Source organism: Thamnophis sirtalis, unplaced genomic scaffold, assembly GCF_051295495.1.
Source record: "Thamnophis sirtalis isolate CommonGarterSnake01/CBP01778 unplaced genomic scaffold, rThaSir2_p1.2 scaffold_3, whole genome shotgun sequence".
Classification (NCBI taxonomy): Eukaryota; Metazoa; Chordata; class Lepidosauria; order Squamata; family Natricidae; genus Thamnophis; species Thamnophis sirtalis.
Window position 1 is genome coordinate 161,273,034 of NW_028261383.1, and position 13,687 is coordinate 161,286,720.

The 13,687-nt window shown below is 41.0% G+C and overlaps 1 protein-coding gene across 1 annotated transcript; it reads right to left on the reverse strand.

Moving 5' to 3' along the window:
• Positions 1-2,230: 2,230 nt before the first annotated feature.
• Positions 2,231-10,656, reverse strand: KRT18 (keratin 18). Its single transcript, XM_087710629.1, has 7 exons — positions 10,156-10,656; positions 6,224-6,306; positions 5,444-5,600; positions 5,086-5,250; positions 4,819-4,944; positions 3,883-4,106; positions 2,231-2,472 (listed from the first exon to the last, which is right to left on the reverse strand). Exons 1-7 carry the CDS (start codon positions 10,594-10,596, stop codon positions 2,361-2,363), a joined length of 1,308 nt encoding a protein of 435 aa, XP_087566755.1. The 5' UTR covers positions 10,597-10,656; the 3' UTR covers positions 2,231-2,360.
• Positions 10,657-13,687: the final 3,031 nt, after the last annotated feature.

Consider the following 13,687-nt stretch of genomic DNA (forward strand, 5'->3'; position numbering starts at 1 on the left):
TGTCCAAAGGTGTCACAAAGTTGCTGGGAGCGCACCAGTGAGCAGTGAGCTGTGAGCCCCAGGTCACTCATTCATGCCGTACACCTAATTCAAATCAAATTCAGGGCAAACAATGGCAATTTGCTTCCCACTTAATTTAGCCTTTTTTCTCTTGCTATTGTTATTCCTAAACCAGATTTTATATAGAAAGGTACAATAGCTGGTATTCAAGTGTATTCTACAGGGTTACCATATGTCAATTGTAAAAAATCGAGACAATGGATTTGATAGGAAACATACTGCCATCTGCTGTCTGTTCAGAGTTTTGCAGCCCAGGCTTTAGCCTTATAATTCCATTAAGTGTATTGACAATAAAATAAAACAAGCTATACTTCTAGGTAGAAAGTGTAATTATAAGACCAGAGCTAGTTATTCATCATTAAACAAAGATACCTCATGGAATGTATTCCTATTTATTTATTACATTTGTTATCCACTCCTGTTTTGGAGGTCCTTCCATGAGTTTAACCTTTCCAAATCCATGGTCTTGCCACTTTGTCCAAAACAAAGGAAAAGTCGGAAAAGAAAATAATTCAATAAGAGCAAGTGTCAATACTTCTGCTTTAAAAAAAATTAAACAAAATAATTGTGTTATTAATTAGGCCTGACTCTTGGGTTGTAGCTCCGGAAGACATCACATAAGCTTTGGGAAGACTGTAGTCCTTTTAGTTTGCGCCCAAATCTATAGAAACAGATGGCTTTGTAAAGGGTAACTATCCCATTTTTTATTTAGATTGGATCTGAATATATAACTGGGCCCTAGGAATCTTTTTTTACTTAGAGCAGTTTCATCTATGTGCAGCTTTTATGCATAGGCAGAAATATTCCTAAAATCTCCCGTGAAGTGTGAAAAAAATATGAGTTGTCAAAATACAGACATTCATGACGATGTGGTGTCAAAATCTGAAAATAGTGAGGGTATTGTCCTGATCTTAAGCGCATCCCATTTGAGTGGGTGCCTGATATCAACCTACTTGCAGAAAGAGAGGATGGAGCTAGGTTTATGCCTGTTATCTAGCAGATTTGGAGACACAACCATCCACACACACAACGTTCATTAATGAAGCCTTTCATATTTCTGAAATATTACAAGAGGAATATCACTTATCTATTTATTGGGATTCATTATTTGGTGCAGGGGCTTGAGCAGTTTCTGCAATTTTGGTACCGGTAGTTTTTAAAACACTTGGGAAAATGTTTGTATAAGTTAAACCAACAGTCAAAAATGAGTAATATTTTTTGTATGCTTTAAGAAATTAAAAGTTTGCATAGTTGTAGACACTCTCCTGGAGATGAATGGGTAAACATGGAACAGGAAGTAAGACAAGGATATCTCTGGTTGTTTAACGTATTAATTGTTAAACAAATACACCAACCCAATAGAATGTAGGTTGGGGTCATAAATGTGTACTTTTAGATGCAGAGAATGCCATGTAAAAAAACGGATAGTTAGGTGTGCAGAAAAAAATGGAGCGAATAATTCCAAATTATATGTCACTGGTGAATAACTAGAACAAATAGATGAATCTCTATAACTTAATGGAATGTTTTACCAATCATGGAAAAATGGAGAAATGACACCAAATGCTGGTAGAAAGATAAAGGGCAGTAATGACATCTTTTGTGTGAGGAACCAAAGTTCTTGTCTATCACTATGGACTTCAAGATTTCTCCAATATGCAACTATAGAAGAATGTTGGATGATTTTAGGCACATCTCCCTTCTCACATGACTGCAGAAGTGAGATTAACTTGGTTTGCACTGTACAAGTTTACGTTGTATTATTACATAAGGCAGATGGTTCCATGGCAGAGAGTTGAAATGTTCGGTTTCATAGGACACACACCACCATAAAGTACCTCTGGGGTTTGGCTTAAAGGCACAAGCGCCAAACCAGATCGCGTCATGAACTGGATCATGACATATTGCAATGTTTTTTTGCCTTTGTGAAGCCAGGGTGGGTGTGGCCCGCACATGATTTATCCAGCCTGCAGGCCGCCAGTTGTAAGGTGTGAACCCAACTAGAGTAGCCTATCCAAACCATGGATTGGCATTGTGCACAAATCTAGCCATTATGAAATGTGCTTCCTAAACACAGAAACCCTTGAACACTGAACCTCACTAGCGAACAACTCTCAGTGCTGGGACTCTGAGGAATTTCTCACAAGAATGGCACAGGTACAGCACAGCATTGTTTTCAGGCATACTGCTTTATTGAATTTTATAATGAATCAGCCCAATTCCTTCCTCGCAGCCTCTCACTTCAAAATAAAATGATGCCACTGAAGCTGCATCAGGAGGTTGGCCACACCAGGAGGAGATCAACGCTTCAATATTTTGGTTTCTTTGGTCTCCGACACCACTTTGCCATCCACTATTTTGGTGGAGTGAATCTTCTGAGACATGGTGCTTTCCAGTAAAGCGTCTTTCAAGCTGAAGGAAGAAAGATTTGGGTAATGAACAAAAATCCCTTTCCACATTTGATGTTGGAATGTATCTCACGTGTGTCACTAGTCTAGCTTGATAAGTTCCAAGCTGCATATTAAGGGCAGGAAATGATTGGATTTCTTGGATAAATCGCTGTATACATTCTAGAATGTTAAAACACATTATCCTGAGGTAACATTCCCTGCTAGGCATGTTAGAATAAGTGATAATTATAACTTCAAGATACTTGGAAGGCATCAAGTCGAGGTAAGCTGCAAAAAAGCAACATTACAAAATTACCCACATAGTTGGTGTCAGGTTACTAAGGTTGCAGCTTCCACTTGCATGTCATGCTGAAAACACTGTAAATATCAATTTGTTCTTTTCAGGCCCAGGTGTGACTTGTTTTGGCATTTAAAGGATCCAAATCTACTGTTTGGCCATAGCAGTGTTTTTCAGCCATGGCAACTTTAAGATATCTGTCTGGCCCGGGAGTTCTGGGAGTTGAACTCCACATATCTTAAAAGTTGCTAAGCTTGAGAAACACTGGACTATAATATTAAAAAAATGACCTAGACATCAGAAACAGCTTCTCTATTGCTACTTTCAAATATTCCTAACATTTCTGCCTAATTGCCGTAGTTTCTCAAAGGTATTAACTAGAATTTAATAGAATTAGGGCTACCGTACTTAAAAATTTAAATTCAATCCAGCTATATGTGTCATATTTCCTTTCACAAATTTGGTAAAAACTGTTTCAGAGCTTATTAAAGAGATGGATACACACGTGTGAGGGTAATCTAGAGCCGAGGTGGCGCAGTGGTTAAATGCAGCACTGCAGGCTACTGCTAGATCAGCAGTTCAGCGGTTCAAATCTCACCGGCTCAGGGTTGACTCAGCCTTCCATCCTTCCGAGGTGGGTAAAATGAGGACCCAGATTGTTGGGGGCAATATGCTGACTCTCTGTAAACCGCTTAGAGAGGGCTGAAAGCCCTATGAAGCGGTATATAAGTCTACTGCTATTGCTATTGCTATCTAGGCCAGCAATTCTACACATTACTTAAACTCAAAATTAATCTTTAATCTAAGTAGGCACCGAATATGTTAATGTTTTCTTTTAGTTTTAAAAACTGATTGAATACCTGCAAGCATAACCATCCTTCACAGAAAAAAGAAATAGCTTTGTTTCTATCACAGCATATTTCACATTGTTTGCTAAAACTGATTGGTGGGTCTTAGAATATGAAAGCTGAAGGATCACTCTGAATGATTTTGTTTAGCTCCCTAAGCCAGTATGACCCATGATAAGGAATGCACAATCAAAACCACCAGAGGGAAATTGTAAGATCAAAGCAAATAGCTCAGTCTCTTTGTCTATCCTAGTCCTGAAGAGATTACGAAAGGGGACAGGCTTACCTCAATTCCTCTCCGCCCTCCAGGAGATTCCTATAGGTAGCAATCTCTGCTTCCAGCTTGTCTTTGATGTTTAACAGAGCCTGGTATTCATCTGCCTGGCGCTGGACGTCATTCCTTAGCTGTACCAGTTCAGCTTCTGTCCGCAGCAGGAGTCCGTTCAGGTGTTCCATTTGCATTGCATAGCGAGACTCTACTTCGTGCAGGTTGCCCTCCAGACTGGCTCTCTGTAGGGGGAGGGGATGACAGAGTAAGAAGGATCGGATTTGCTAAGCCAAAACTCTTTCTGGTCTGAGGTAGCATTTCCATATTGCAATATTCCTCATTATGTCCCCTATGTGATCGTTTCGCTTCATTCATGAATTCAGGATCACCCATCACTGATCTCTTATGGAATACTATATCTGCTTGCTGTCTTCTTTCCCAGTCCAAATCTAACTCACATGGTGTTGCGCATCGGTACTGCTCCAGCACTTGATTCATTGAACAAAACAAACTTTCTGACCAAGAGAGTTTTCAATATTATTTAAAAATTAGTTACAGTGTTGGAGATATCAGAAGCCCAAATTAAAACAAAATTAAGCCACGAGGCAAATGTATTTCTTTCATTCTTCAGTCCTATAAAATAGCCACCTCCATCTTAGTACTATCAAAGGGAGCTAGAAGGCAACAGCCATTATCTTAGACCAGTGTTTCTCAACCTTGGCAACTTGAAGATGTCTGGACTTCAACTCCCAGAATTCCCCAGCCAGCGAATGCTGGCTGGGGAATTCTGGGAGTTGAAGTCCAGACATCTTCAAGTTGCCAAGGTTGAGAAACACTGTCTTAGACAACACGCCTTATGTCCATACCAGCTGGTGATAAAGGAAGTTGTATACCCCAAACCCCTGCAAAAGACAACACCAAGACTGATTTCCATGGAAACTCCTGTCAACATACCACATTGCGCACAGATTCTAGTTCAATTTCCAATGCTTGGGCTGTGCGTCGCAAATCCGCAATGGTGCTACGAGCCGTTTCAATTTCTTTGGTATTTTGAGTGATGACGACGGTGCTCTCTGTGATCTAAGGAGAAAATGTGAAAGCAGATTAGGTTACCCTCTGAAGCTCTCTCTTGACAATACATTTTGTGGGGCACATACTGATTTAAAGAGTTCAGCATGGACCTTTTAGGAGAAAGCCAAGAGAATTAGCTCTTCTGCCTACCTGCTGGCTCCAGTACTTGTCCAAATCCTCAAGATTCTTCTGAGCCAAGGTATCATACTGCGCACGGATCTCTGCCATTATCTTGCCCAGATCCTGTGTTTTGGGAGCGTCTACTTCCACAGTCAGACCAGAGTTGGCAATCTGGGTCTGCAAGTTGCTGACTTCCTAAAAGAAACAAAAATAGGAGTATTTGGGTTACCTTTAAGAGTTGAAAAGACAGCCCGGAATGATGGCTATCTATGATTTGTTGTCAAGCTCTCTTCCTTGTTAGGCAGTACATAGGCAGTAACTAACTTTCCCTTAAACTACTGGCACTGTATTTTCTAGATTTCAGTGCCCAGTGCCAATAAAGACTTACATCTTGATGATTCTTCTTCAAAAAGATCAGCTCTTCCTTGAGGGCCTCAATGTCACCCTCCAACTGCAGACGGCTCATGTTGGTGTCATCAATGAGTTTGCGGAGGCCAACGATGTCACTCTCCACTGACAGGCGAATAGCCAGTTCAGCCTCAAACCTGGGCAGTGGGAAAAGGCAGGATTAGGTTCCCATAGTAATTGGGTTTGTGAAGCAAAAGAGCTGCTGGTATTATGCGGATGACAATGAGTTACCGAGAAAGAACCAATGCTTTATAGAAGCTGTATCCCAGCCAGGGAAATAGAAGAGTGGCGCAACGAGATGCAAATTTCTGTTTTCTGATATTTATAAACAGCTTCCTGTCCTTTCAGCCACAAGCTTGAAATTATATGAATGAGGCCTAACATTTCAGAAAGGTAAGATTAAGAGCACAAATAATTGTGCTCTTTTACCATATTAATAATATCAAAATAAATTAGCAACATCAAAGTAAGTATAAGCTAAGGATAAGAGAAAAAATATGTAGAACTCAGAGAGGTTGCACAAAGTCCTTGACTTTTATCATTTATAAACCCTTTCATGAGATAAAAATATATTTTTATTTGGATTAGCTTTTCTTTTTCTAAAAGTTGCTTATTCCTTTAAATTTGAGTTGTAATCCAAAGTAGCTGGAAGAACATTAGATTGCCTTAACCCTGCTTTGCCTATTAAGGCTTGGGTGGCTCCAAGGGCTGCTGGACAGGATTCCAGAGCCAGTTAGTGAACTGGGATGAAAACACTCACTTGACACGGAAGTCATCGGCAGCCAGGCGAGCATTATCAATCTGCAGGATAATACGAGCATTTTCCACAGACTGATCGTAGATCTGAGGAGAGGAAAGGAAAGGAAGCACACATGGCAGATTCATAAATGTGAAATAAATATTTGAGTTGCCTATCAGGAAAAAAAAATTTATGCTGTTTAAAAATGGCATTTTTAAACAGCATAAATCAATTGGCAGAAAGCTACAGAAGAAGCCTCTCCCACCACAGACCCATTGGACTCAGATCTATGCCTGTGCAGATGCTACAAAAAGCAAAACCTTCTACAGCAGTAGCTAAACCCCTCTTCTCCATACACTCTTGGACTGAGATTTCCAGATGGGATGGGATAATCAAAATATCCAGACTTTTCAGGCTTTATAGTAACCAGACCTGAAACTTCCTGTTTTTTTTTAAATTTCAGGAAGGCTAGTGCAATCTGAACCTACAGGTTTTCAGCCAGCCTACAGAGTTTCCATTGTTTGCCTAAGCCATCCCAGGTGCAACTCACCTTCCCAGTTCCCAAGGCAACAGGGAGACCAAGATTCTTAAAGGAGAAACTATCTGCTTTGGTCAAGCAGCTTCTCACGTGCCTTTACTTTTCCTAATTTGTGGTCTCCAAGAGTCCTGGGCACTGAAGCACCTAGAAACCAGGCAATATCACATCAAATCTGTAAAGTAAACTACTTTGAGCAGGCCAGGGAAATACTGCATTCATTATGTAAAGTTTTCAAACTCACTAATTTTGCTGGGCTCTACAACTGCTTTTCTAGGAGTAGGGAAAAGAAGATATTATCCAGCTACTCAGGTGCCTTTAGAAAGGCGTTTTCACCCCTTTGTTCTTCTCATAGATGTGGAGCATTAATAATTTTTCCGGGATTGGAAGCTGCCATTGTTGAGATACTTTATCCGAGCCTCCTTCCCTTTTTTGCTGTTGCTGTGTCCAATTTAGCAGTTATTCCTTAGCAACAATAAGGCAAATCCTTAAGGCCCCAAAGTGGTGCCCATGGGCACTCTGTCCTAAGTAATTTGTTGATTTCTGATTCATTTTACAATGGCAGCCATTTTGTGAAAAGGCGAGCCTTTCACAATGAAACCCAGAACATCCAAGATACAATGCATGTCCCTTCCTCTGTTAAGAATTTGGAAAACCTTAATTCAAGTTTGTTTACAGTATTTGCCAATGTCCCTTAAGGGAGCTTGCACCTACACCTAATTTTATGGCCCCGGACTTCCTTGAATAAAGTGACCACGTGCAAAAGCGAGCATGGCTATTGTGCCTTAAAACAGCTGAATGGAAACACTAATTTCAGGAGCTATTAAAGAAACTGAGGGAGTTCTCACATTTATAGCAGCTGGCCTCTAAATATGTAGAAATGCGGCCATGAGCTTCCTGAGATTGGAAGGGCTCCCAGGGAAACTACCTTTAAAATTACAATCTCAATAAAGTATCATAATAGTGGGGTGTTCCCAACCTGAATTTCCAATGAACCAGATAACCAAGTGGTTTTCTTATTTGTACCTGCCAGTAAAAACCAATTTTCTATTGCCAATTGATTAGGGGGAGAGACGGGAGGTGGAAAAAAAGATAAACAGGCCTAGCCTGTTTTGCTTTAAATAGCAACTTGCCCTCAAGTATTATTATTATTATTATACAGGAAAAGTCAGATTGCTCAAAGCAACCTAGTGGAAACAGTGCTATTGTCTTCATGTTTCTTTAAGGGATTCCTACGGTATCTGGCTGGCTGGCCAGAATGGGAAGAGAAAACTAGTTACAAAGGTCATGGCCAGGCTTTGATCTGATTTAGTAGGCCTAGCAGAGTCATGATCCTTCCATAACTTATAATGAATTGATGGGCCATATTTCATGCAATCCTTGAAGGTACAAGAGGTGGAATCGAAGGCTTTTTTTTTTAAAAAAAAAAGGTTGCGGCAATAGTCCTCTTTCCCATATATTCATGGCAAAAGCCACCAGCCATGATTTTTAAGAAACCTATTGTTTCTAGCAGACAAAGTAAGGGTTCTCTGGAGAATTGGGTATATTCCAGGCAACCGTACCTTGAGGTATATAACCTAGCAAGAGCTTAACTCTGCTCTCTCCTGGTAACAGATCTGCCAGGTGTTATAGAATGGACTTAACTCATAAAAAGGCCCCCATGCACAAAATGTCTATGCCTGGCTTTGATATGGTGTCAGGTGCTTTTTAAAAAAATAGGGTAGGTAGGAATTGGAAGCGTTTCTGAAACCGCTTCCCAGAAGGAGAAAAAAAAAAGAAACATCTTTCCCCCCCCAAGACATTTTTATTCTACTTTCTGCAGCTGCACCACACCCTCTAACCAGCTCTCTTGCATTCCATGCCATATATTTGACCTGAACAGGTGCTGAAGCTTTTGCCGTTATCTTTATTACCTTTGTTTGCTAAATGATTTTACATATACTTAAAAATGATTCAGAAGAAAAAAAAATCCCTTAATCTACTCAGTCTTAACAAAGGTCTTTTGAATTCTGTTAGGAAACCACCATTTGGAACATTCCTGTAAACCGAAGTTCCTCTTTTTCAAAACCACTGTAACCCAGCCCTTCCCAACCTGGTGCTCTTCAGAGGTATTTTACACTGCAAATCTCAAAACCACAAAATTGGAGTTAGCTGTTCTCTCCCATTGTTATGGCTGGATGAGAAATTTTGTCTATTTCTCCCCAAGTTGGCCTATTCTTTCCTGCTGGGCATTAAGCTGCAGGAATTTTAACTCTACTCTTTACCTGGAGGCAGGGAACTCACTTTACCTGTTCAAGATCTATTCCCAGGGTTTAAATGGCCTGGTGCTTGTTCTTTGACTTTCTGAAAATAAGAGCCACACTTTTTCATTCCTCTATAATGCTCTAGAGAAGTTCTATATTAGAGGCATTGTGGAACTGTAAATAGGTGGGTACATCAAGGCAACTGGTTCTATTCCTTAGACCTTCAACCCAAAGAGGTGTATCACAAAAGTTACCCTGTAGTAAGATGAGTGGCCAATAAATTTAATATAAAATTTAAAAACATGGCAGAAGAATATAAAATCCAAGATAAGAGATGGAAAAGTGAAAGCTTTTTTCACAAGAGCAGCAAAATAGATACCTCTGAAATGTTCTAGAGATGTTAATTGTATAGTAGGCTCCTTGTTGCAAAATGCTGCTGTTATATTCCACATTTCCCAATATAAAGTACATTGAATATTTCTTTGCAACAGCAAAACACAATGAAATAAACCAAATTTGTTGGAACTTCACACTTATTGCCACCTTTTATGGTATGGAAGAAAACCAATATCTGGTATATAGTTTCCCTCTCACCCACCCCACAATCTATACACGGGCTGCATTTCTTCAAGAAAAGCTCCACCACTCCTCAGGTATGCAGGTAAATTCTACACAGGTCTGAACTTTTGGCTCCATTCAAACTTCAGAAGGCAAGCATGGGAGGTTCCTTTTACAATGGGTTGTTAGCACACAGATAGTGCAGCTGCATTCGTTTCTTCTAGTAAACCATTAACCTGTGAAGACAAGCTGTTGAACTCCAGTAACTGCTTATCAGTGAAGGCAATTAGGAAGGAAAAAGGTTTTATTGGCAGAATCATTTTTCAGGGAGCCAGAACCACTTTCATGTTGGATATCTTATCCACACCCCCTTTACCTTTGCTTCCCTTATTGTGTCACTCTTGATAAAAATAATACGAGCAAAATGTGCATACTTAAAAGGGGCAGAAGGACAAAAGGTGTCCCAAGTCAGAACTACGGCTTGAAAGTGGGCAAAGACAACATTCCCAATTTCAGAAACAGTTCCACTTTCTATTTGGAGGGGGGCTCTGACATCATCATACTTACTAAGAGTTAAGGTGCCCATTACTCGGTGTCTCCCCAAGAGGTTTTCTCACCTGGTTCTTCAAATCCTCGATGATATCAAAATTACGGCCCCAGTCTCGGGTGCTGGGCCCTTTCTTCTCCATGTACTCGCGGATCTGGATCTCCAGCTGCCGGTTATCGGCTTCCAGGCTGCGCACCTTCTCCAAGTAACTGGCCAGACGGTCATTCAGGTCTTGCATGGTTTCCTTCTCGTTCTGGACCACCCCAGAACCGGAGAGGTGGATGCTGCCGCTCATCCCCCCGTAGCCCCCTCCGTAACTTGAGCTTCCTCCGTAGCCTGAGCTTCCTCCATAGCCACCACCGTAGCCTGAACCCAGGCTAGAGACTCTGGAAACAGAAATTCTCGAGCCGGAGCCACCGGCTCCAGCGTAGACGCTGGCCGCGGTGCTCCCGGTGCCAAACTTGAATGGCCTCTGGGAGGTGGAGTAGAAGGTGGACTTGGAGAAACTCATGGTACCTGCGAAGACGAGGAGCAGCAAAGACAAAAGTGGGGGCAAAGAAGTTGAAACGCACAGCCTACCTCTGGCTTTTATAGCCAAGAGGAGCAGGGGCGGGCCCAGCTGGACCCACCTCTCCCACTTGGCGCCTTGTGCGCTGAGCTTGGAAGGCGCGGCCAATCCAAACTCTTGAGCTCTGCAAACTTTTTCTTTCTCGGATTTGCTCGGCGCTTGGCCCACTTCCAGAAAAAGCCGCCAAAGGAACTGGAGGAGACTGGGCGGCCAAGGGGCGTGGGTGCCAGCTCCTGCCTTCTATGACTGCGAGGTAGATCGGCTTCGTGGAAGGTGAAGGCGACGCCCTGTCCGCGCCCAACTGCACCGTTATTGAACAGTCCCGCAGACATTTCATAGATGATCGGAATGGGTTATTAGAGCCTGAGGACGCATGCCACATACCAGGGGGGTCTCTAGCCTTTGCAATTTTAAGACTTTGGGAACAAGTCCACATGGCTGGTTGGGGAATTATGGTAGTCGAAGTCCCCAAGCATTAAAGTTGCCGAGGTTGCTCCCCTGTGCTATATACTATTTGACGTTTCTCGACCTTTTGGGCACATTGAGATCTGAGTAGAATTGAACCTCTTCTGTGGCAAATCTTCCCCAGTAAACCAAGATTGTAGAGTGAGCAAGTCACTGCCTGTACTGTAGACTTTTTTTATTATTATTATGGTTTTTGTTTTTTTTGTGTGTGTGTAAATGTGTTTTATTTTTCCATTTTTCATTTTCGTACAGTCACACATATACTGTACAGAACCGGGGCCATATAACATTAAACAATAAACACAGCCATTCCTCTTGTCAATAATACCCCCCAAAATAGAAACCCAATGTATCTCTTCGATCCTCCATACACCCTTTCTTTCACCCCCCTCCAACTTTCCATCTTCCCACCACCATTCTCCTCTACCCTACTTCCCCTCCCCCTCTACCACACCTCTCTCCCAATACACTCCCTCCCTTCCTTCTCACCCTCCCTCCAATCCTCTCTCCCACCCTCTCTACCCCTCTTTCTTCCATCCCTCTACTCCTCCCTTCGGTGTATTTCTACTATCTATTAATATATTCAGCTTGTCCTATTTACTGTAGACTTTTGGAAGTACAGTGGATTCGCGGTGGCAAGGATAACATGGCCATTTCACTGCCAGTATGTTTGATCCAGGGTTGCTGTAAACATTATGGGGGATTGGGAAAAGGAAGGCCTTGTGATCCAGGTTTATCGGCACTGCTGTGATGATGTTTTTATTTCATAACTGCTAGGGTGCTGGATTTTGTGAGGCGCTATTCTAATCGCTTGTGAAGGAGTAGGATCTTGGTATGAATGAATTTCTGTCCAATTTCCCTTCAAAAATTATCACCTTCATCTAAAGAATTGTAGTTTTGAAGTATGTGCATGCACAGATTCGTTTCTCTTTTGAGTTCGGTTCTCACGTCTTCCATGGGTTCAGTTTCAAGCTAGTTAATTCCATGACTTATCTTCCCATACTGTATTCAATTTGAGTTACACAGTCTGTATACAAGAATTGTAAGGTAAATAAAGAAATTAGGAATGATATAAATTGTTTAGAGTTAGCCTAGCAAGGAGGAGTTAAAGCTCAAGTGAAAGATGTTATTAACTTTTTTTCTTTTTAACCTTATTTAGGCATGTTTTTGTTAAAGATTTATACCTTGTATTGTTTCTGGGAAGTCTGGGGGGCGGGAAGGGGGGATGTTTGGGGGGGAGGGTGGGGGGAGGGAAGCAAATATTTGTAAAACCTTGTTTTTTAAAAATTTTCAATAAAAAAAGAATTGTAAGGTAAAGGACAGTTTTACCATTGCAAGTAAAGAATACTTTTCCTAAGGAATTACATAGGAGTATGAAAACAATCAGTAGATTGGAATTATATGGCAAATAAACACGAGCCCAACTAATTCAGTCACCTTCCTTGGTAATTATTGTCACCAAAATGATTATTAGATTTTTATCCCACCTTTATTACTTTAACTCAAGGTAGCAAACATACATAATACTTCCTCCTCCTCTTTTTCCCACAACAACCCTGGAAATCGGTGGGGCTGAGAGAGAGAAAGAGTGACTGGCTTAAAGTCACCCAGCTGGCATTCATGGCTAAGGCAAGAAATGAATTCATGGTCTCCTACTTTCTAGCCTGTCACCTTACCTGCTAGAGCAGGCTGGCTCTCATATCTAAGACTGGACTAGAATTCACAGTCTCCTAGTTTCAAGGCTAGTACCTTAGCCACTACAGGACATCTTTTGTCTCTTCTTAAAAGAGGGGAGGGAACAACTGAATATAATCTTGGTGTAAGGAAAATGTGTCTCCAGAGTGAGGCAATAATGATGCACTAGGAATGCCATCTCATCCACATTTCTTGTGATAAGAAAAGATTAGAAGTAAGAAAACTGTCTTTAGAATTGTTGGGAAATAATCCCAGACGTAAAATTTACCTAGGATGATCAATTAAAAGAGAATTATATGATAAATCCAGGGTTATGCCTGAGGCACAAAGCAATTCCTTTTACCGTAATATTTTGTATACACTGAAGTATATAAGTAGCCAGATACCAAGGATTGAAATGTAAGGTTACCAACTTTACTAAGAAAAGATATATGATGTGCTATTGTGTGTGTTATTGCAGGTGTTATTTACAGTAAATTATAAGTAAAAATAAACACTGGTAAATGGCTACACATTCTTAAGGTATAGCTCCAGCAACCTGTTGCAAAATTTACTTAAGCTGGTTAGTATGAAGAATCCATTTATGAGATCCATGGATTAATAACAGTCTTTCATGGAAGTGAGCATTTAAAAGGCTGAAAATCCTGAGCTTTAAGCTTCTCTCATTATCTTTGCAGTGTAAGCTTTATGAAGTGCAATGTTATAAATAGAATGGGAGTTTAATGCAGGTGTTCACTTGCTCATGGATATTATATTTTGAGTTGGGGGATGTGTGATTGGATGGTTAATCCCTTCCTCCCATGTCCTTATAAGTTGGTGTGCCTTTCAAATGTCAATACAAGGGATCCTTTTGGTTAAGGCAAAGAGGCTTTCA